At 64.4% G+C, this 21,355-nt stretch overlaps 2 protein-coding genes across 13 annotated transcripts; one reads left to right on the top strand and one right to left on the bottom strand.

Annotated features, from left to right (window-relative positions):
• Positions 1-490: 490 nt before the first annotated feature.
• GCGR (glucagon receptor) lies at positions 491-9,009 on the bottom strand. Of its 10 annotated transcripts, none has more exons than XM_053659270.1 (14): positions 8,915-9,001; positions 4,030-4,197; positions 3,836-3,938; positions 3,112-3,219; positions 2,916-3,037; positions 2,712-2,818; positions 2,468-2,624; positions 2,213-2,333; positions 2,063-2,123; positions 1,759-1,828; positions 1,429-1,517; positions 1,216-1,354; positions 1,112-1,153; positions 491-905 (listed from the first exon to the last, which is right to left on the bottom strand). In XM_053659270.1, the coding sequence occupies exons 2-14, from the start codon at positions 4,087-4,089 to the stop codon at positions 678-680; spliced, it is 1,407 nt and encodes a 468-aa protein (XP_053515245.1). In that variant the 5' UTR covers positions 4,090-4,197; positions 8,915-9,001; the 3' UTR covers positions 491-677. The 10 variants fall into 10 exon arrangements, with proteins under 10 accessions (XP_053515245.1, XP_053515215.1, XP_053515240.1 ...); XM_053659240.1 differs by having other exon boundaries at positions 8,884-8,962; XM_053659265.1 differs by lacking the exon at positions 8,915-9,001 and adding an exon at positions 8,774-8,873.
• On the top strand, positions 7,505-21,312 carry LOC128626546 (translation initiation factor IF-2-like). Of its 3 annotated transcripts, none has more exons than XM_053659275.1 (3): positions 7,505-8,229; positions 11,142-11,313; positions 18,696-21,312. In XM_053659275.1, the coding sequence occupies exons 1-3, from the start codon at positions 7,546-7,548 to the stop codon at positions 18,785-18,787; spliced, it is 948 nt and encodes a 315-aa protein (XP_053515250.1). In that variant the 5' UTR covers positions 7,505-7,545; the 3' UTR covers positions 18,788-21,312. The 3 variants fall into 3 exon arrangements, 2 of the variants coding, with proteins under 2 accessions (XP_053515250.1, XP_053515249.1); XR_008390484.1 differs by lacking the exon at positions 7,505-8,229 and adding an exon at positions 8,292-9,328; XM_053659274.1 differs by lacking the exon at positions 18,696-21,312 and having other exon boundaries at positions 11,142-11,528.
• The last annotated feature ends 43 nt before the right edge of the window (positions 21,313-21,355 follow it).

Below are 21,355 nucleotides of genomic sequence, written 5' to 3'. Positions count from 1 at the left end.
CTGTGCAGGTCGCTACAGCCAGGACAAAGCTGAGGCCGAGAGGACACCAGTCCAGGATGCCTGGCAGTGCCCTCACCAGGCCCGGGCCCAGCCCTGGTGTTCACAGCCGCAAGGAAGAGTGTGATGTCGGTTCCTCCCTCAGCCCTCACCCCCGCCAGGCCCTCTGGCTGGCAAATGGTGACCCTCTGGGGGTTGGGGGCCAAAGCTAGTGGGGGCCTTCCACTCTGGCCTGGGGTGGGGGTCAGGCCACCTGAACCGGAGGGGAGGGACACTGCCGGCCGCCACCCACACTCAGGGTCTCCTCAGGTGTTCTAGTTCCAATTAATCTGTGAAACGGGGGGACCAGCTCAAGGGGTGGGGAGACCCCCACCTGCGGCTGCTTTGTTTTCACTCGCAGTCGCCCTGGGCCCAGCCCGCCCCGCCCCACGCCCCACGGCCCAGGGCGAGCGCAGTGGCCCGGGGAGCACAGTGGCCCGGGGAGCACAGTGGCCCGGGGAGCACAGTGCTTTATTGTTGGAGGGCACCTCCCCTCCACGCCTGACTCTCAGACACTCGGGACCCACCGCCCTGGGGCCCCTCCGGCTCCCCCAGACTCTGGGAGAGTGGGCTGAGGTCTGAATTGTTTGTTGCTGCTCTTTCGGCTCCTGAGTCCAGCCCCAGGTGGGGCTCTGAGGGCTTCAGAAAGGGCTGTCGGCCAACCCGGGGAGGCTGATGGCCGCGTGGGTCCCTGCAGAGGGATCCTGGCTGGCCCCGCTGCTGGCCCGGCCCCTGGAGAACAGCAGCTTCTGGGTGGCGCCTCCGCTGGTGGGCCGGGCCGAGGCTGGGCGGCCGCTGCCCCGGTGTTCCTCCCGAAGAGCCTTGCCCACGCGCCAACGGCGCCAGCTCCGCAGCAGCTCTGCCTGCACCTGGGGGCGGCCAGCAGGTGGGGCCAGGCCCGGGACCCAGCCCTGCCCCCCAGAACCCCCCAGCCCACCCTCTGGCTTGGAAGGGCATGGGGTGCCAGGGTCTGTGGGTGTGGACGTCTGGCACTCCTCGCTGCACAGTCCCCGAGGACCAGGCTGCCTGTCTGACCCCGCCCCTGACCCCGGGCCAGCCCCTGACCCCCGCCTACCTCCTTATTGAGGAAGCAGTAGAGGACAGCCACCAGCAGGCCCTGCAGAGAGGGGTGGTCAGAGCAGCCCTGGGGGAGGGGGCGGCCCCTGGGGCAGGTGGTACCTGGAAGGAGCTGAGAAACAGGTCGAAGAAGAGCTTGGCGAAGCGCAGGGCGCCCTGGGCGTGCTCGTCCGTCACGAAGGCGAACACCACCTCGTGGACTCCCAGCAGGGGGATGAGGGTCAGTGTGGACTTGGCCAGCCTGCGGGGTCCGAGCCTGAGCGCCTGCACGAGGCATCCCCGCCGGCACCCCTGCCCCCCGCCCCGCACACCCACCGGAATTTGTAGTCGTTGCGGCGCATCTGGTGGGCACGCAGCTTGGCCAGGAGGATGTGAAGGATGCGGATGAAAATGAAGAAATTGATCTGCATGTGGAGGGCACAGCTCAGGGCCCCTGCCTGCGCCTCCTGGCTCCGCAGACCCTGGGCTGGCGGGCGCCGAGCCGGGGCACCAGCCGGCGTCCTGGCTGACTGCCGGGCCTCCCTGCCTGTGCACCGAGGCAGGATGCTGTCTGTCTCCTTGGCCACGGCAGGCCCATAAAAAGGGGGGCCTGGAGGCCGACCGCATTGCCCCCACACTCCTCCCCGTGGGGCGTCCTGTCCTCACCAGAATGGCCAGGAAGACGGGAAGGCGTGGGATCCACCAAAAGGCCATGTTGTCGTTGCTGGTCCAGCACCTGGGGGTGGGCCTGCTCACCTGCTGCGGCCGTGCTCCCACTCCCACCACGCCCCCCCCCGAGTCCCAGGGATCTAACAAGGGCCCGGGCAGAGAAAGGGAGACCGTCCCCAAGGACCCGCACCCTGGGCAGCAGGTTTACTTGCCCCCCACTGCCCGGAGGCCGGACTGCACAACCGCCGCCCACAGGCCCTGGAGGAGGCAGCCTGGGCCCCCCGGCCCAGCTCGTACTCACTGGACATTCTCGAACAGACACTTGACCACGGCCCAGGGCACCACGAACAGCATGGGGGTGCCTGCGGTGGGGGCGGCAGCTGTGGCTCCGCAGCTGCAACTGGCCTGGCCCCCCCACCCCCCGCCCCAGCCGCAGCCGCAGCCCACTCACCCCAGCCAACGCCCACGTAGAGGGCGAAGAGGCTCCTCTCGGGGCCAGCGGCGAGGCCCAGCAGGCTGTGCAGGTACAGACCCTCCACCAGCAGCCAGCAGTAGTTGGCGACCACTCCGTACTGCATGAATACCGCGGCCACCCGGCAGCCGGCCAGTGCCTGGCCGTGGGGGCGGCGGGCGTGAGCGAGCCCAGGTCTCCCAGCCGCCCGTCCCCGGCCTCCAGGCCCCAGACAGGGCGGGTCTGGATGCTCACCCCGCCACTCAGCCAGCTGCGCACGCTGAGGTCGTCACCGATCTGCTGGCTGTAGCGGGTCCTGAGCAGGGCGTCCGTGGCCAGCACAGAGCTGGCCCTGAGCACGAAGGACACGAACAGGTTCGCGTGGATGTAGTTGCGGGTGCAGTGCAGCCTCCTGCGGGACAGGGTGTCAGCGCCCACCTGCCCGCCGTGCCCCCCCCACCCCACCATGGCCCCTCTGGCGCAGGGCTGGTGGGCGTACCTGAGGCCCAGCAGGATGGCCAGGGCCAGCAGCAGCGCCCCCAGCGAGAGGCAGTAGCCCACAGTGTACATCACCTGGGAGGCTCCGTACAGCTTGGCCACCTCCTTCTGCAAATCCCGGGGCTGGTCAGGCCGGGCTGCCTGCAGGCCCCCCACCCGGCCACACAGCCCCCACCGGCCTTTGCTCTGCTGGCCGCGGGCTGACCTGGACCTTAACCTCGTCCTCGTCCATCTGGCACTGGGAGGCGTTTCTCAGCGGCTGCCCCTGCGGCCCACGCACCCACTGCCCGTCGGGGCCACATCTCTTGTAGACAAAGCCGTGCTGAACTGGGGGGAGGCTCCGGTGAGTGTCCCGCCCACAGGCTGGCCCCAGGCCACCCCCACAGGCCCCCTGCAGTTACCTTTGTGGTACCAGGGCAGGTACCAGGGGCAAGAGATGCGGGCTGTGGTGTTGGGAGGCGTGTCGGGCCAGCAGGAGTACTTGTCGAAGGTTCTGTTACAGACCAGCTCTGCAGAGGCAGGGCAGAGGGGCCCTCAGCCAGGCCCAGGGGCCCTCTCTGGTCCCCTCTCGGGACCCCTGAGCATCGTCCTCTGCTCCCCAGCACCAGCTGTCCCCCGGGTCTCTTCACCTGCTCATGTCCCCAGATCCCCAGCCCCTCCTGGCATACTTTGAATCTCCAACTTGCCCCCAACCTAGTTCCCTTCCTGAAGTGCCTCCCTCTCTGGGGGCTGAACCCCAAATTCTGTTGACGCCCTTCCAGAGCCCGGCACCAACTCTGTGGTCACCCCCCGCCCCTCTGCCCTCGGCAGGGCCCTGCTCTATCTGGGCAGCTGTGGGGCCGCGCAGGCAGCGCCTCCTGCTCCAGCCCCTCTGCCCCCCAGGGACCCTCAGAACTGGTCCCTGCGATCTACCGCATCCCCGCCCTCCCCTGCCCCCTCTCAGCCATGCTCGGCCTGCCCAGCAGCAGGGGAGGGCATGAGGCACCCCCACCCTGGGGCCAGTTTTGCTTCCATCCCCCCGTTGTGTGGCCGTGGGCAAGTCCCCGGCCTCTCCGGGACCCGCCCCTTCCCCGGACCAGGGCCTTCCCCACAGCCAGAGTTCCTGGGCCCAGCTGGGGGGCTCACCTGTGGGGGGCGGCAGCAGGCTCAGGTTGTGCAGACACTGGTCCCCATAGAGCTTCCACTTCTCCAGCAGGAAGTCCATCACCTGGGCAGATGGGGCCTGTGGCTGGACACAGGGAAGGGTGGGTGGAGCGTCCAGGGTCAGCATGGCGGGCCCGAGGGCGCCAAGGGGTGGGGGCGGGCGGGCGCAGGCTCACCTGGCAGGCCAGCAGCAGCAGCAGGAGGAGGGGGCTGGGGCAAGGCTGGGTGGGGGGCATTGCCTCTGGGCAGCCACCCCCCGCATCTGGCTGGGGCTGCACGGCTGAGGCAGAGGGTCCTCGTGGGCTCACAGGCTCCTGGGGCTGCCGGGGTCAGGGCAGCAGGGGCTGGGGAGAGGGCCCCGGAGTGAGGAGACGTAGCTGGGCTTTGCCGTGGCCACCAGGGTGTCCTGCCCCCCTAGAGCCACCCATCTGAGCCGCCGGGTCCTATCGATGAGGTAGGGTGGGGAGAGGAGCTGCTCTTTCTCAGTAGACCCTGCCCGGTGTCCTGGGGGCTGTGCCGCCACCCGTGGCCTGCTGCTCAAAGCTCTGGACAGGGGCCCTGCCCCTTTGGGCCAGTGGCTGGTCCCAAAGCTGTGGCGGGGGGTCGGGCAGTGTCCCTAGGAGCCCTCACCAGCCTCCCCACCTATTCTTAGTCCCTGGGAAAGTCATCTTGCTGGGCCTGGGCAGGGTGCTGGGGCCATCCATCACTGAGCCCCCAGTGCCAGCATCAGGGGAGTGGCCCTGAGCCAGCTCCCAGCCTTGCCAGAGGCCAGGAGCACCAGGCCCCCTTCCAGGGTGGCCCCTGTCCCGTGCACACCCCCTTCCCCAGGGCCGGAGTGTCTACGTGGCCCAGGTCCAGGCTGGGTACTGAGTCCGGGGTGGGAGGCCAGTTTACAGGCAGCTGGCAGCAAATTCTTTCGAAATTAGTGCTGCTGGGTCTAGACATGAGCCCTGCCCTTGTGGGGCCTGCTGTGGGGGGGGCGCCCAGGGCCCAGTCTTGGGCGGAGCCTGTCTGAGCCGGGGTTCTGGGGCAGCAGCAGCCCCAGAACCCCTCCCTCCAGGCCTCTTTTGCTCAGACTAAGTCCTTTGGGGGCAGAGGGAGGGGCCGCCCTCGGGGCCTGGGTGCAGGACCCCCAGGGCTCTGGGTAGGCCCTTCTCTGGACGCACCAGCGTGGAGGGAGCAAGTGACGGAGGGACATTTGGATAGATGGGACAGCTGCCTGTCTGGGCATGGCTGGGGAGGAGCCAGGAGTGGGGGACAGGGGGCTCAGGCTGTGGCCGAAGGTGGCGTGTCTCGGGACACCCCAGATTTCAGCCTCCTTCTGTCAGTCCCACTAGGTGCCTGTGACTCCGTTTCAACCAGGGGCCTCCCTGAGACTCGCCCGCATCCCAGTGGGACCCTGAATGTCCCTGTGCAGGGTGAGAGCTGAGTGGCTTGCAGACATGGGACCACAGCCTGCTCTGGGGCACCTGGCCCCAGTCCCAGGCCACAGGCAGCGGCCGGGCCACACAAGGCGAGGGGAGCCACAGGGTGGCGGGCGCTCTTGGCAGAGAAGGTGGCAGCCAGAAGGGCAAGGGGCAGTTCAGTGGGAAAGGGCCCCCACCTGCAACTCTGCCCGACGGCCCATCTGTGGCTCTGCCCCACTGAACTCAGACGGTGAGCAGTAGCCAGGGGCCAGCCTCTCACCTGCCGCCCGGCTGCTGGTGTGGGAGGGGAGGGGTGGTGGGTGCTCGGGCTCAGGGTTCAGGGGTGGCCTGGGCAGCTAGAGGCTCTAGGATCAAGGGAGGGGCTGGCCGGGGCCAAATGGGCAGAGGAGATGCAGGCAGGGGACGTGGAGGAAGGACACTGCCGGACAAGCTGTTCCCTGCTCAGAGGCCGTGCGGCGAGGGGGCGGGCAGTGGGGGTGAAGCTGCTGGGGGCCCAGTCTGCAGAGAGGCCCACCAAACGCCGACAGGCCTGAGGGCCGGCAGCCAGGTGCCCCGGTGGCTGGTTATTCTGGGGAACCCAGGGAGAGGCAGGACCCAGGGCAGAGGGGAGACCCGGGGGGGCTCCTCCTTCTGCCCCTCCCCGACTATTCTCCTCAGCAGCCGTGGCCACAGGTGGGGGGCTGTCTGTGTCCCCCATGCCCACCCCTGTCTGGTCAGGAGGTGGGGTTAGGAAGGCCGCAGGCGACCCCACCAGCGTCCTGTTGGAGCCGGACCAGGGGCAGAAGGGGCGGGCCCTCGGTCCCTTTGGTGGGAGTGCAGGCGAGAAGACTGCAGACACTGTCTGAATAAGGGGGCAACGCTGAGGTTCGGGGGTCCTTGCCCTGACCAACAGGGGTGAGGCCGGCCCCACAGGATGGCACCATCACAGCACTCAGTCCTGGGACCAGGACAAGCCGCCTCGCTTCCCGGAGCCTCAGTTCGCCCACACGTGACATGGGCGGGAAGGGCTGCTTCCTCGGCAGTGGTGAGCTCTGCCACCTGGAGGGCAGGCCCCTCCCTGCCACGGGGCCTGGGGCCTCGGGCAGCCCCCCGCCCGCCTGTCACAGCCGGAAGGGCCTGATCTGTTGGAGGGATCAGAGGACTGAAGCCCCGGACGGTGAGCAGCCCCCACAGAGGCGGCCCCGGGGTTCCCTGTTTGTCCCCTTGTTATCCCCCGGCAGGGTGGGGGGTGGCTGGCCCGGGACCACCCTTCTCTCTTCAGGGACCAGGACTGAACCCACACGAATGTCAGCCCAGGACTGGAGATGCGAGGGGCAGCTGGGGGCTCACGGGGACACAGGCGGGGGCTCTTGGAGGCCCCCAGCCACCACCCTTTGTTCCTGGACTCACCCCACCTGCCCCCCACCTGCTGGGCTGGCCCATGCCTGGCAGAAGGCACCACTCCCGAGGGTCCACACGGTGGCCAGTGTCTACCAGCTCCACTGGGGACGGTGGAGGAACTCCGGGCCCTGGGGAAGGGACTCCGAGGCCGGGGGAGGGCAGGTGGTCCCGGGTCACCCCAGAGTCCCAGGTGACAGGGCTGAGGCCTCCCAGCCTCCAAGGTGTATGACGTGGGGGGTGATTTTGTGAAACCAGGGCAAGTGCTGGGACATGGTGGCCGGGGGGGGGGGGGGTGGATCAGGGGACAAGGCTGTTGACAACGCCTGCGTCCTGCCTGCGTCCTTCACCCCCAGCCCGTGGGGGCGGGGCGGGCGGCCTGGGCGTGGGCCAGGGCACAGTCCCCCAGTACCGGGGACTGGAAAGCAGCCCTGGCCGGCGCCGGTCCTCGGTGCGTGTGAGCGCTCAGACGCCAGGGGTCCGCCGGGTCGGGTCGGGGGGAGGAGAAACCCTGCGGCCCAGAGGCGGGAGTGGGGGCCCCTGGGGCGGCGGGGCAAGGGTCACGTCACCCGCCCTCGCAGCGGGTCCAAGCAACAAACCTGGGCTTCGCGGCAGAGCGGACCGCGGGGTGCGGAGCCCCCACCCCCCGCCCCCGGGACTGGGCCACTGCTGGGGACGGCCCGGCTTCTGGGGACCCGCGCCCCGGGGTGTCTCCGCGGGGCTGCCCGAGGCGGGAGTCGGAGCCCAGTGGGGCAGACGGACGACCCCGCCCCGGCCGCGCTCCCGGGGGAGAAAGCAGGTCGGAGCGCAGAGACCCCCCAGCCCACCCGCCGCGTCGGCGCGCGAAGGGCCAGCCCCCCGGACTGGGGAGGGAGGTGTCCGACGAGGATGAGGCCGCGCGGCCCGCGCCAGGGGTCCCTGCCTGCCCCGCGCCCCCCGCTCTGCACGTCCCGCGCCGGGCCGGGCCGGGCGGGCTCCCGGGGTGTCCCCTCGGGCCCGGCCCCAGTGCTCACCGCGCTGCTCCGGTCGGGCTCCGCGCTCCTCACCGGCTACGCGCCCGCGCCCCGAGCCAGCCGCGCGCAAACTTTCAGGCCCGCTGGGCGGCGGGGGCGGCAGGGGCGGGGGCGCGGGCGGGGCCGAGCGGCGGCCGAGGGTCCGAGCTCGCGCCCCGCTCCTCCTGGCGGCGCCCCGGCTCCTGCCCCGCGGACTCGCCCCCTCGGTCCCGGCGGACGTGGCGCCCAGACGCCGAACCAGGAGCCAGAGGACGCACAGGTGGGGGCGCGGCGCCCGCTCCTGTCTCTCCCTCTGGTCCCCGGTCCTCACCGCCGCTGCCCCGGGCGTCGCGCTGATTTGCTGGAAGGACTGACCCCCACGCACCCCACGGCGGCTCCTGGTGACGCCTCCACCCAGCGCGCCGCGGAGCGGGCCGGGCTGAGCGCAGGCGGGCCGGACGGGCGGCCCCAAGGGCGCCCCATTAAGCGGGGTCTCAGGGCCCCTGTCCTCTCCGTCCAGCCCCGCTCACTCAGCAGCTCCGCTGACCCCGACTCCCAGACTCGGCTCCCCAGACCCCACGTGAGCGCGTCCTGTCCTCGCCTCTCCCCGCCCCGGCCTGGAGCCCGCGCCCCAGCCCAGCTTTGAGGTTCTTTCCACCCCTCGCCGCCCGCCACTCCCCGGCCCACTCAGGACCCAGTGACCTCAGGGCCACCAACCCCGCAGATACTTTAGGGCCCCATCTTTTCTGGCCTTTCAGCTTTCCAGGACACTGACGCTGATGCCCTCCTTCTAGAAAGTTCTCGGGGGGGTCTTGGCTTCCAGGGCCGCGCTCCCCTCCACCGCCCCTCACGCAGCCCCCACCCTGGTCTCCAGCTGCCTCCGGACCCACAGGGCAGCTGCTCCCATTTCCTGGGTGCGTCCCACCCCACAGGGACGCCCGGCAGTCGCCCTGAGCCACCACATTCCGATCCGCCTTGCGTCTCCCTGGTGGGGTCTGGGCCTCTTGCGCTCTGCCAGCCACCTTCGGACCATGCGGCCCGGGACTCCCTGCTCGCTGCCCTTCGTCTCCGGGGCCCCTCTCCCTGCTCCCCGTCTGTTTTAGGGGCATCGGAACCCACCCTACCGGGTCGTCGCCCTGCCCTCCAGCTCCCAGAGCTGAGCCAGCACTGGTCCTGCTGCCCGCACACCTGCGTCCAGCCACCCTCTGAAGCCCCGGGAGGAGGGCACACACACCTGGGGATGTGCCCCAGACCCCCATCCGTACCATTCGCGGAAGCCCTGCCCCCAGAGCCACCTTTCTGTGTCAGTTCAGGGGATGACCAGAAGGCAAAGGTCAGAGGCAAAGGTCAGGGAGCTGGGTCCTGCCGGCAGAAAGGCCGCCAGCGCAAAGGCAGGGCGCTGGGGTGGGGGGAGGGGCCTCTCCGGCGAGTGCCCAAAGGCCCTTCCCTCCTGTTCCCTGTCCCCTGCCCCACACCCCTCCTCTGGCCTCCCCCACCTCTCCGGGGCCGGTGTGCCCCGTGGCCAGCACAGGTTCGGGTCAGTCTGAAGTTCCCTCCAGCCTTGGTGGTTCCACCAGTGCGTGGGGTGGCCGGGACCCCCTGCAGGAGGCCGTGAGGGTCTGAGCAGCCGGTGGTCCCCACTGGGTGGCCCTTCCTTCTCTGGAACACACCTACCCCAGGTCAGCTCTGGCTGGGCCCCGGCCCAACAGCCTGGGGGAGGCAGCGGACAGTGGAACCGGGGCCCAGCGGGAAGGGATGTGGAAGAACCAGTGTGGGTGCACCAAGTGGTGGGGGGGGCGCAGCACCTGAAATGTGTGGTCGCGGTGGGGGGCAGAGAGGAAGAGGGCCTGCGGGTGGGGGCTCCTTCCCTAGACGGGGCCGCCTCTATTTACATAACTGAATTCATAACACAAACAGAGCGGCCTGGGAACGCAGTGGGCTGGGCCTTCCCACAGAGCGGCCTGGGCACCAGGAACCAGGAGGCGCTGCTCTCTGCTGACCCCCAAGGGTCCCGTTGGGGGCCTTAGCCCTGGAAGTGTGCTGGCCCTGTGTTCCAGGGAAGGCTGGGGTGTGGAGCCCCCTCCCCCAGCCTGCTTCGCCCTGGACGCCCTTGGGGCTCGGGCGTTCCACCGCGATCTGGAGCTGGCACTGCACCCAAGACCTGGCCTCTGCCTGCCTGCCAGCCTGGGGAACCACCCCCCACCCCTGTCCTGGGGGCAGATGATGGAGAATAGCAAAGCAAGAGGTGGCAGACAGGTGGTGCCGGCAGAAGCCAGGGCAGGGGTGGGGGGCGGGGGTGGGAAGCTGTGGGGACAGAGGCAAGGAAGAGACCGTGCCCCAGACCCAGCTGCTGGCGGCGCCACAGGCCACTGTGCCCAGGCCTCCTGACTGTGCCGGCTCTCCTCGGCGGGAGCCACGACCCAGGCACTTTGTTCTCTGAAGAAGTCCCTTCACGCCGCCGTGCTCCGGCGTGGAGCGCGCTGCTGCGCCGGCCCCTGGGGCAGGAGCTGCCAATCACAGGCAGCAGGACTCCAACACCCCCAACCCAGGCCCGTGGGCACCAAGCTGAGCTCTGGGGCCCCACCAGTGAGACTGAGGGCCCCAGACACATTCGAGAGACTGAGGGCGGCAGAGAAGACAGTGAAAGAGCCGGCGGCACAGAGAACAAAAGGAAATTCCAGAAACGTCGTTTTTTTTTTTTTTTTAAGTTATTTATTTATTTATTTATTTTTAGAGAGGGGAAGGGAGGGAGAAAGAGAGAGAGAGAAACATCAATGTGTGGTTGCCTCTTATGTGTCCCCCGCTGGGACCTGGCCTGCAACCCAGGGGTGTGCCCTGACTGGGAATCGAATTGGCAACCTTTATGGTTTACAGACCAGGATTCAATCCACTGAGCCACACCAGCCAGGGCTAGATAGTTTATTTTTAAAATATCGTGGCCGTGGCTGGTGTGGCTCAGTGGATTGAGCACGGGCCTACAAACCGAACAACTACGGTTTGATTCCCAGTCAGGGCACATGCCTGGGTTGTGGCCCAGTTCCCAGCAGGGGGCGCAGGAGAAGCAACCTGGAGAGGGTCTCTCCCCCTCTCTCCTTCCCTTCCCCTCTAAAGATAGATAAATAAAATTAAAAAAAAATATTGTGAAACATTTAAGGCAAACAAAATATACAAAGTCTCAGTTGCCTGCCTGGATAGCCCAGTTAGAGCGTCATCCAGATACACAAAGGTTGCGGGTTCGATTCCCTGTCGGGGCACCTACAGGAGTCAGCCAATGAGTGTGTCAGCCAACTGTGGGCTCCCAAGGGTGTGACAGCAGAGGCCAAACAGCGGCACCTGAGGTGACAACGCCGAGTGTCTCGTGGGCGGGGGGCACCGGCCGGACCTCGATGGACACGCAGTGTCTTTGGTGTACAGTAAAGTGAGGCAGCCTGTGCTTAGGTTTATTACGTGTTTATATTATTACACTATTCACTATATTTTATTGTGTTTCAGCACAATATAGGATTTGAGAGATGTCTGACACGGGGAGGCGGTGCCCATCGGATCCTGCTTCATTCTCGGCCACAACGCCCCCTGGGTCAGGGACCCGGAGCCCCGCCCGGGGCGGGGAGCAGCAGGGCCCCCGCACGCACAGGACCCGCGACCCTCCGGCCGGAAGGGGCAGGTGAGCTCGGCACTCTGCTCGCCCCGGGGAGCGGGCTGCCCACGCGCCGGCCTCGCCCCCGGCACCTGAGGGCTCCTGCCCACGCTTATGAGCCCAGTGTCTGGAAATGGGCCAGGTCGGCGGGGCTGCTGCTGACAAGCGTTGTCACAAACTCAGGTTATGGAGGCTGATGGGACCGGTGGACCGGGACAGGACCGGGTCCGGCCTGAGCCCGACAGGTGCAGCCCCAGGAGGGGCGGCCTGCGGAGCCTGCGGGGCCCCGGCCTCCAGGGGGCACAGGCTCCGGCGGTGGGTGGGGGGTGGGGGGCACCTGGGCTCCGGAGCACTAATCACTGACTCCTCCCTGCCCCGGCGTGGCCCCTGGGGTGGCTTTGGGGGCCAGCGGGGGTGGCTGGTGCTCCAGTCTCCACTAGTGTTGGGGACTCTCAGTGACGGGGGGGGGGAGCGGGACAGGGGTCCAGGGCTTTTGGGTAACACTCATGGGCCTGGCGCTGTCCCCCGGAAAAGGAAGCTGCACTCGGTTGGCTTTGGGGTGGGGAGGGAGCCCCTAGTTGTCAACAGGACAGAGTGGGTCTGGACTCTCGCTCCCTTCATCTGGCTCAGGCCACACGGACCCGCGTGTCCCTCCAGCGCCACCACCTGTCACCCCGGGCACCCCGCCCGGCCCCTCCTCCCTCCCGTGTCTGCCCCAGGCTCCCAAAAGCAGGGGCAGGTCGGTGTCAACCACGAGCCCCCAGTTCGGGCAGCCTCGGGGCGGAGGGCACGCTGGCCTGAATGAAGCCTGTGATCTGGTGCCCCGCGCTAGCCGCCCCGTCTCCGAGGCCCCCTGATGCCGGCTCCTCCACTGGGCAAGCAGCCTGGACCGGATCTGGGCCCCGCGTTTTCCAAAGTGGGTTCCGCAGAGCAGTTCTGTCCCCGGCCAACCCTGGCCCTCGCCACTGCCCGCCCTTCCCCTGTTTACTCCCTCCACCCGGAAGGTCCCGGCCTGGCCCCGCCTGTAGCCACAGCGCCCACTGGTCACCTCACCGGTGGCAACAGGCCCTCCCGGCCGTCAGCCGGTGTCACCTGGCTGCCACCCGGCGGCCACTCGGGGAGTGACAGGCTTCTCCAGGGCGGCCACAGGCAGGTGGACCCGCCCTCCGCAGGGCTTCTCCCACCCACTTCTTCCCTCACCTGCCCGCCCACTGACCGGGCACTCGGCTGAGAGCGGGGTTGGGCGGGCCTGTGGCCGCAGGGACAGCCCCGCCCCTCCAGGGCCGACTTCCCAGCAGAATGCAGACAAGTAGATGGGGCGGGGGGGGGGGGGGGGCGGGACACGACTCACTCCCGCCCAGCCTCGCGGATGCTCCTGCTGCCCTGTCCGGGGCTCGCGCTGGGCCGAGGGGCTCACCAGGGCAGGGGCATGCGGCCAAATCACCCATGGACACAGCTGTCCCAGGGCCCCCTCCACCCTGTCCCTCCCTTCTTTTTCTTTTAATATATTTTATTGACTATGCCATTACAGTTGTCCCATTCCCCCCCTTCATTACCCTCCACCCTGCACACCCCCTCCCCCATCATTCCCCCCTTTAGTTTATGACCACGTGTCTCAAGTTCTTTAGATTCTATATTTCCCATACTATTCTTGCCCTCCCCCTGTCTATTTTCTACCTACTGTCTATGCTATTTATTTTCTGTACCTTCTCCCCCCTTCTCCTCCTCCCACTCCCCTGTTGCTAATCCTCCATGGGATCTCCATTTCTATGGTTCTGCTCCTGATCTAGCTATCCTTTTAGTTTGCTTTTGTTTTAGGTGTGGTTGTTAATAACTGTGAGTTTGCTGTCCTTTCACTGTTCATCTTTTTTATCTTCTTTTTCTTAGATAAGTCCCTTTAATATTTCATATAATAAGGGCTTGGTGATGATGGACTCCTTGAATTTGACCTTATCTGAGAAGCACTTTATCTGCCCTTCCATTCTAAATGAAAGCTTTGCTGGATAGAGCAGTCTTGGTTGTAGGTCTTTGGATTTTATGACTTGGAATACTTCTTTCCAGCCCCTTCTTGCCCATAAGATCTCTTTTGAGAAATCAGCTGACAGTCTGATGGGAACTCCTTTGTAGGTGACTGGCCCCTTGGCTCTTGCTGCATCTAGAATTCTCTCCTTCATTTTAATCTTGGCTAATATAATTATGATGTGCCTTGGTGTGTTCCTTCTTGGGTCCAACTTCTTTGGAACTCTCTGAGCTTTCTGGACTTCCTGGAAGTCTATTTCCTTTGCCAGAATGGGGAAGTTCTCCTTTATTATTTGTTCAAATAAGTTTTCCACTTGTGGTTGTTCCTCTTCCCCTTCTGGTACCCCTATAATTCGGATGTTGGAACATTTAAAGATGTCCTGGAGGTTCCTGAGCCTCTCCCTATTTTTTGAATTCTTGTTTCTTTATCCTTTTCTGTTTGGTCATTTTTTCCCTTCTATCTGGTCCACTCCCTTGATTTGAGTCCCAGTTTCCTTTCCATCACTATTGGTTCCCTGTGCATTTTCCATCATTTCAATTAGTTTAGCCTTCATTTGTTCCTCTAATTTGTGACTAAAATCAACCAGTTCTGTGAACATCCTGGTCACCAGTGTTTTGAACTGTGCATCTGAAAGGTTAGCTATCTCTTGGTAGCTTAGATTTAGTGGCTCTGGGGCTTTGAGCTGTTCTTGAGCCATAATGTTTTGGTCTGTTCGCACCTGTTCTCTATGAGGGGCGGAGCCTTAAGTGTTCACCAGGGCGGGGCAACTCAGTCGCTGGGTTGTGACGCTGTATGTGGGGGGCGGGGTCAGAGCGGGGCAATGGTGGTCTCCTCTGCTGCTTCCCACCACTGGGGCCTGCTCGGTCTGTCTCACTGCTCTCTTTCGCCTGGTTTATCTGCGCGCAAATGTGTGACCACGGTCGGCCAGCCACCTTGTGCCCTCACTGGGTCCGCCCGTTGCCACCCCACGTCTGGGATTTGCCAACTGCCGCCTGCGCTCCTGGGTCAGTCCGGTCACCTTTTCCTGTGTGACCCCACTCCGCCAGTCGCTGGCTCTGTCCCTCTTACCTGTCTGGCTGAAGGCTTCGTTGTCGTTGGACTTCCGTATAGCTCAATGTTCTGTGTTTTGGTTGTGTTTTTGTTGCTAAAACTTTGTTGTCTTTAAACTTGGTTGTGCGAGGAGGTACAGTGTTTCCACCTACGCCTCCATCTTAGATCCAGAACCCCCGTCCCTCCCCTCTTCACTCGGTTGCAAGGAGTGACCACTAAGGTGCAGTCGACAGTTGTCAGCACATTTGCAGAGTCACACCACTGTCACCAGCCAGTCTGAGAACATCCCCTCACATCAGAAAGAAGCCCCTTGCGCTTCAGCCATGCCCCAGCCCCGGCCCTAACCAGCTGCTGAAACACCCCCCGTTGGCGAACTGGCCCGTGGCCACGGCCTCATATCCGTGGAATCGCGATGTTTCTCCTTGGCCGAGAGCAGGGTCCTCACGGTCGGTCCGCACTTTGTCAGGCTGGGAGCTGCTCGCCGTCCGCACCGCCCCCGGTTGCTTGTCCAGCTTCCACGGACCAACATCTGGGTGGTTCCCACGTTTTGGCCACAGTGGCCCTGGCCGTGAAGCCTCTGGTGTGTCCAAGTTCCCGGACACGTCCCCGGGCTCTCAGGTGTCTGCACACCCAGGAGAGAAATGGCCGGGCCGGGCGGTCTCTGCTCAGTTGTCCAGAACCACCGGCCAGTGGGATCCGCTTCACACCTGAACCCGGTCCGCACCCAGGGCCCTCCCTTTGCTCCTTGTTGGGGTCTCAGCCCGGGCCAGCTGGCTCCCACACCCCTTCTTGAAGTCCATGCGAGGAGAGTCCAGGTCTGGAGGCCTCAGGAGGGCGAGCTCGAAGTTTCAGGGCGTACGGCACATGTTCCCCATCATTAGGTGAAAGAGCAAGTCCTTCCAGCAGGAGAGGACCCAGGGCAGTTTTAGCTTCCGCACTGGGTGGTGGTAGGCAGGGCTCTCCAGTCTCCCCCACTTTTCTGTCAACAGCATCTTGGTTTTGCTGTTGGGGACTCTGCCCCCCTCAGTCTTGGGGGGGCTGGACACCCAGGCTCAGACAGCCAGCCTGCGTTTGACTCAGGTGGGCGAACAGCTCAGGTGCTCGGGTCAGTGAAACGTCACCCAGGTCCTTCCCTCCCGTCCCTGTGGGGAACTGGAGCTGGTGGAATTTGGCCACAGTTTGAGGAGAGGCTGCTCAGAGTGATGCCACGCAGACAATGGCCAGGCTGGGACAGAAAAAGAGGACTGGGGGAGGCACCTGGATGGAGCCAGACCTGAAGCTGGACGCCTAGGCCTTTCAGTTCTGTGAGCCAACACTTTCTTCTGCCCCCACCAGTTTAAACCGGTCACTGTGCTTGTGACCCAGAGGCCTCTGTTTGGTGCAGGGTCTCGGGCCCATGGAAGGTGAGTGGTCAGTTCACTTTTCTTTACGTTGTTCTTCGTTTAACATGGTTAAGGTGGCGCATTTTACTTTATTATTTTTGATTTCTTGGGGTGACATGGGCTCATAACATTGTATAGGTTTCAGGCGTACACTTCTAAACACGACACACCACCTGTGCATTGTCTGTGTGCTTACCACGGCTATTTGTAGGAGCGAGTAGGGACTTTTTATCAAGTTCTCTGCAAATGGCTTTTCTGGTGGGTTGTTCGCGTGCATGCTTGCTAGTAAACATTTTGCAATGCACAGCTTTAATTTCTTTACACATTTTTGTTTATTTAGCCCTGGCTGGTGTGGCTCCCCCTCTTTATGGGGGTGCCCTTCAGCAGATCCAGGGAGTGTTCTCTCCGGGGAGGTTTTTAAGAATCACACACAGGCATTAGCCTGTGCCGTGTGCTCTTTCTGCTGCTGTGCGGGTGGCCATGGGTGTGTCCCCCCTCCGTGTGGAAGGCCTGCCCCTCTAAAGTCCTGCTACAGGCCCACACGGTCACAGGGCCCACCGCTGTCCGTACGCAACTTCCTTCGGCTCATCCACCATCCACTTTGGCCTCTGCGTCTCTGGCCGTGGATGTGACCGGCCTTTCAATGTTCACTCTGGAGCCAAGCTCCTGCTGCGGGGCTGAGAGCAGGACCTCTCCCTTCCACGGGTGATGGGCAGCCGGGCAGAGCCTCCGCCTGTGAAACCCGTGGGACGGGGCGCCCTGGGCGTGGACCTGGGACCCCCCGGAAGGAGCGGAGGCCTGTACTCAGAGCCCCTGTAGCAGGGAGTTGGCCATTGTCGCTTGTGTTTTGGCAGAGACTCGGAGCAGGCAGAGGAGGGGGAAGCTTCCGAGTGAGAAGGGGCCGGGGCGTGGCCAGCTGGGGCCGGGGAAGCCGAGTGCTGCGGACGAGGAGTGGGCTGACCCTGGGGGGGTTCAGGAGGAGCAGGTTTGACTTGCTGGTTGGTCCCCCCAGTGGGGAGCAGAGGCAGGAGCTGGCTGGTGCTGACAACTCCTGGCCGTGGGGGGGGCCGGTCTGGGGCCCGGGCAGTCGAGGTTGGATCTGCATTCGGTCCCTTTCTGTCTCCGGGCTGCGGCCAGGGCTCTGCCTGGGCAGGGCTATGGGTCTTCCATTGAGGCCAGAGGACTGGGCCCCGCCCCACCCAGCCCTCCAGATCTCCCCACCCTGGGGACCGACCAGGGACCGGTCACCGGGGCAGTGCCACCCTCTCTCCGTCCACCAGCTTCAGGGAGCCAGTGACACTGAACTTTGGGCTGGAATGTGGCCTGGGCGGTGGTGGGGGAGGGGCAGACAGGCCCCCTGGGAGGGAGGGGCAGCGGGTCACCGAACCCCAGGGGAGCCGGGGCCCTGAACTGCCTCCGACAGAGTGACTGGGTGCGTGGGGCTGGCCAAAACCAGGAAGCAGGAAAGGAAGAGGGACACTGGCCCGCTCACCCTCGGGAGGGGGAGGAAGAGATGGAAAGCAAGGCCCAGGCTGTGGGGACAGGACACGCACCCCATCTGGGGAAAATTAACTCCAGGGAGGGCACTCAGACAGAATTAGAGGCACCTCCTCCAATCAGCCGCCAGCGCTCACAGAGCAGCACAAAGCCTCCACCGCAGGGAGCAGGCGCCTGGGACAAAGGGCCGGGCTGTCGGGCAGCTGGCTGGGTCCTTAAAGAGCCAGGAAACAGACCAGGGACAATGGGGCCGACCTCACGTGGCCACCAGCCCCGGCAGGAAGGCTGAGGGGTCGCACCGCGGGTGGAGAGGAGAGCAATTCGAGCAGATAACAGGTGTGAAGGACAAAGACCCCCCAGGAGAAGGGGCCTCTGTCGGGGGACGCTCTGGGACAGAGAACGTGCTCCAGGGGGGGACCGACTGCTGTCAAAGGGACACCTGCTTCAGGAAGAAGTGACCCGCCAACCGGCCCTGTGGCTGATCCTGTCTGTCACTGCCATTCCGGGTTCAGGGGTCACGGGGGCGGGGGGTTGGGTTACTGAACCCCCACCGAGCCTTTGGCGGCGGGCAGTGGGGGCAGAGACAGCAGGTGGACGTAGCGTTCACCCTGCAGAGCATTTGCACGCGTCTGTTTGAGCCATCACTGATGCTGGGGGGGGCCGGGGGGGCCCGCGTGGGCCCCTCGTGTGGCCCGAGAGCAGCAGTTTGCAGCTTCCTTTCTGTGTTTGGGATCGAGGATGAGACTCTCAGCAGGTGGCAGAGGTTGGACTGCGGGACAGTTGAGGAGGTTTCGTCTGGGTTTTGTCCAGCCCTGAGGGCCAGTCCCCCTGAGAGAGGCCTTGCTCCCCGCAGTCCACAGCTGTGCTCACCAGATGCACAGGAACAGTGGGGAGGGCGGGCGTGGGGCGAGGAGAGCCTTTCACACACCTGGGCCTCACACCTGGGCCTGACTCCGCAGCTATAAGAACCCGAGACCCGGGAACACAAGGTCAGCGGCCTGAGAAGTTCCTCCGGCCGGGCTGCAGCCTCTGTGGCCCTGACCGGAGGGAGGGGGCTGTTGAGGGAGGGAGTTGTCACCCACAGGACGAGGCAAAATGACACCCACAGCAACGGTGTGTAGGCCTTGACCGCGAGTGACTGAGGGCGTGACTGTGAGGAAGGGACTGGAAGAAAGGGCCGGGCCACAGGTCACCCCCGTACGCTCTCGTCCGGCATCTGCTCGTCTGTCTGCAGCTCCTCGTTGGAGCTGTGCCGTCCGGAGCTCACGTCTGTGTGCGGCAGGGCCCCGAGGCGCTCTTTCACAAGGCGCCACTCCCAGGTCCGCACGGCTTGTGCAAGGGACCGCTCTCCCGCGGGATCTTCTCGGTGCCCCTGCTGGGATTTCCTGACAGCCAAAACTTATCCCGAAGCTTTTTGTAAAAGGTCTCTTTTTTAAAAAGATTTTTTTTTTTTTTTTTAGGGAGAGGGAGAAAGAGGGAAACTTCAGTGTGTGGTTGCCTCTCATGCTCCCCCCACTGGGGACCTGGCCCCCAACTCAGGCACGTGCCCTGACTGGGAATCGAACCGACTCGGTTTGCAGGCCAGTGCTCAATCCACTGAGCCACACCAGGCAGGACAGCATGGGCTTTCTTGAAGAAAAACACCTAGGGGTGACGTCCTCCCTCCCAGGAGCACACCTGTGCCTTCCCTGTCTCCCACTTTGTCCCCCACGGGCAGTGCCTCCTAAACTCTGAGGGTCCCCACAAGACGTGCGACCAGGGCAGCAGTGGGCAGCCAGTGGCTGCAAAAACCCGAAAGCCCCGTCCTCTGACTTCTCAGTGAGCTGAGGCGGCCCCGCCGGGTCTCTCTCCTGCCTCATTTCCCTGTCCCTGCTTTAGTAAACAGGCTCTATTTAAAAAAAAAAAAAAAAAAAAGTCCCCAGCTGACCCGTGAAATGCTAATTGGCTTCCCCCTGAGGGTAGAGGGCCAGCAGGTGGGGGCCATAGAACCGGGACTGAGGGCTGGGGCTGGGTTGTCCCAGGAAGTCACGACGAGGGTGGGGGCGCTCTGCCCGCTGCCCTGCCCAGTGCCCCAGACACCTCCAGTCCCACCAGCCCCACCCTGCGCCCTCTGCCCTGCACTGGTCCCCCGCCAGGCCAACCCCTGCCAAATTGCCTAACCAGATGGGGCACTTTCTCCCCTGGGTCCTGGTCCAGGGCAGGTTGCACAATGGGCCTGGCTGGGGGAGGCACCAGCTCCCCTCCCCCCCAGGCTGCACCTGTGCACAGGTGGGCCGACCACAGGAGCTTTAAGGAGGGACAGACCAGGCAGCCAGTTTCTGGAACCTGCTGCCTTTTTTTCCTGCCAACTTCAGTTGCCCTGAGGACTGTTTGGTGCTAGACTCAGGTGTGTGGTGTTACGGTGACGTGGAGGTTGGCGGGGGCACGGTTTACAGCGCCCGCCCAATCTCACGACATCCTGTGCTCCCCGTGTGGGACTTTGCGGCTCTGGGGCCAACCCGTGACAACCCCATTGTCCTTCTCAATCCCTTCGCCTTGTCTGTCCAGCCTCCTGCCCCGCCCTGTCCCCTCCCCTCCAGTGAACGTCAGTCTGTTCTCTGTTTCATTCCTTTATTTTGTTCTTTAGATTCTGCAAATGTATGAACTCATGTGCTGTTCATGTGTATGAACAAGTGTCCTCTGACATTTTACTTGGAACTTGCTGCCTTTTCCACTTGCCTGGGGTCTGGGAGAAGCAGCAGCCACCCCTGTGACCATTGTCACTGCTCCAGGGTCACTCACTGCCTGGGCTGCCCAGCGAGGCCTTCAGCCTGCATGCTGGCCCCAAATCCTGGCAGAGTTGGGCGCTCGGGGCCCTTCCCGAAGCCAGGCCCCACCCACAACCCAAGCCCCACACCTGCCCAGGGGGCCTGGGAGTCTGGCTTCAGGCCCTGCATTTCCAGGCAATGGCCGCCTCAGAGCTGGCCACACCCTGATACACAGGACACCCCACTTGTCCACATGGCACACCAGGTGTGTCCCTCACGGGAGACTGAATGCAGAGCTATCTGCCAGCTTTTGGAAATTCGAGAACAGAGCACGGGGCCACATCTGAAGGGAGAGAATGGGAAGGGTGTGGCTGACCCTGCCCAGAAGGGGTGGGGCGGGACTCCAGCGAAACCCACCCTGGGCAGCGCAGGGCGCCCCGGAACCCCGTGACAAGTCACCCAGTGACAGGTCACTGACCACTGCGTTCCTACACATAACCAGTTACCATGGTAGCTTAAACTTCAAAATATTTAAATTGATTTTGAGAGGAAGACCACTGGGCCGTTGCATTGATGCTGCGCTCCGTGGGTAACCCCTGCACTCCGACTGGGAGCCGCAGCCTTGGAGTTTCAGGACGAAACTCGACCCTGGAGCCACGGGGGCAGGGCTGCAGCCCCGGCTCCCTGAAGGCCCTTTTCGGGGACCGGGAAGCACTCCACACAGGAGGAGCATCCGGGACTTGCTCCAGACAATCCAGTGGGCGGGGAGGGGGCTGCAGGGCACACCCCCCGCTGAGGCCGAGCTGGCTGCTTCTCAGGAGAGCCAGTGGGTTTCCGTCAGTCGTCACAGCTGTGTGACCACTGCAGCCCTCTCGACCCCTCCTTTATATGCTCCAGTGAGACCGGGCAGGGGTGACAGGGGTCCCAGTGCTGCATCTGCCCTGCAGGTCTCCCAGCTGCCACAGCCTCGGGCAGGTCCCACTGTCCCGGGGCGTCAACAGGCTGCAGGGCAGCACCCTGACAAGCCCCCTGCACCTGTCTGAGGGCCTAGAGCCCAGGGCTGACTCAGGGGGCACCTCCCACCACCAGGAAAGGGGCTCCCCAGGCAGGCCCACCAGCCTGGCTAGGGGGTGCTTGCTGAGAAGGGGGACCCTGGGTGGCACACAGCGACCTGGATCTGGGAACTCAGTGCTTACCAGACCCCTGGACTCTCACACCCGCCCACCTTGCCCTGCAGTGGTTGTGGGCTTCTGCTCCCCCCACATGCCCAGCCCCACTGCCCACAGGCTGCCAACTGTACTAGCCCAGGGCTGCATGTCTTCCATTCTGGGTCCTTCCCCACAAACAAGAGCCTGCTTTGGAGGGTGCAGAGG

This window comes from Artibeus jamaicensis, unplaced genomic scaffold, assembly GCF_021234435.1.
Source record: "Artibeus jamaicensis isolate MK-2021 breed Jamaican fruit bat unplaced genomic scaffold, CSHL_Jam_final contig_2259, whole genome shotgun sequence".
In the NCBI taxonomy this organism is placed as follows: domain Eukaryota; kingdom Metazoa; phylum Chordata; class Mammalia; order Chiroptera; family Phyllostomidae; genus Artibeus; species Artibeus jamaicensis.
The sequence above is the reverse complement of the archived record's forward strand: the minus strand, read 5'-3'. Positions and strand labels throughout refer to the sequence as shown.

Bases quoted from the DNA above. Each gene is read 5' to 3' on its own strand.
- LOC128626546 (XM_053659274.1), top strand. From the start codon at position 7,546: ATGAGGCCGCGCGGCCCGCGCCAGGGGTCCCTGCCTGCCCCGCGCCCC. The intron at 8,230-11,141 runs GTGAGCGCGTCC...ATTGTGTTTCAG, and splicing joins CTCGGCTCCCCAGACCCCAC to CACAATATAGGATTTGAGAG.
- GCGR (XM_053659242.1), bottom strand. From the start codon at position 4,089: ATGCCCCCCACCCAGCCTTGCCCCAGCCCCCTCCTCCTGCTGCTGCTG. The intron at 3,220-3,835 runs GTGAGCCCCCCA...CTGCCTCTGCAG, and splicing joins CCTGCTGCCGCCCCCCACAG to AGCTGGTCTGTAACAGAACC. The intron at 1,355-1,428 runs GTGGGTGTGCGG...CGGACCCCGCAG, and splicing joins CGCAACGACTACAAATTCCG to GCTGGCCAAGTCCACACTGA.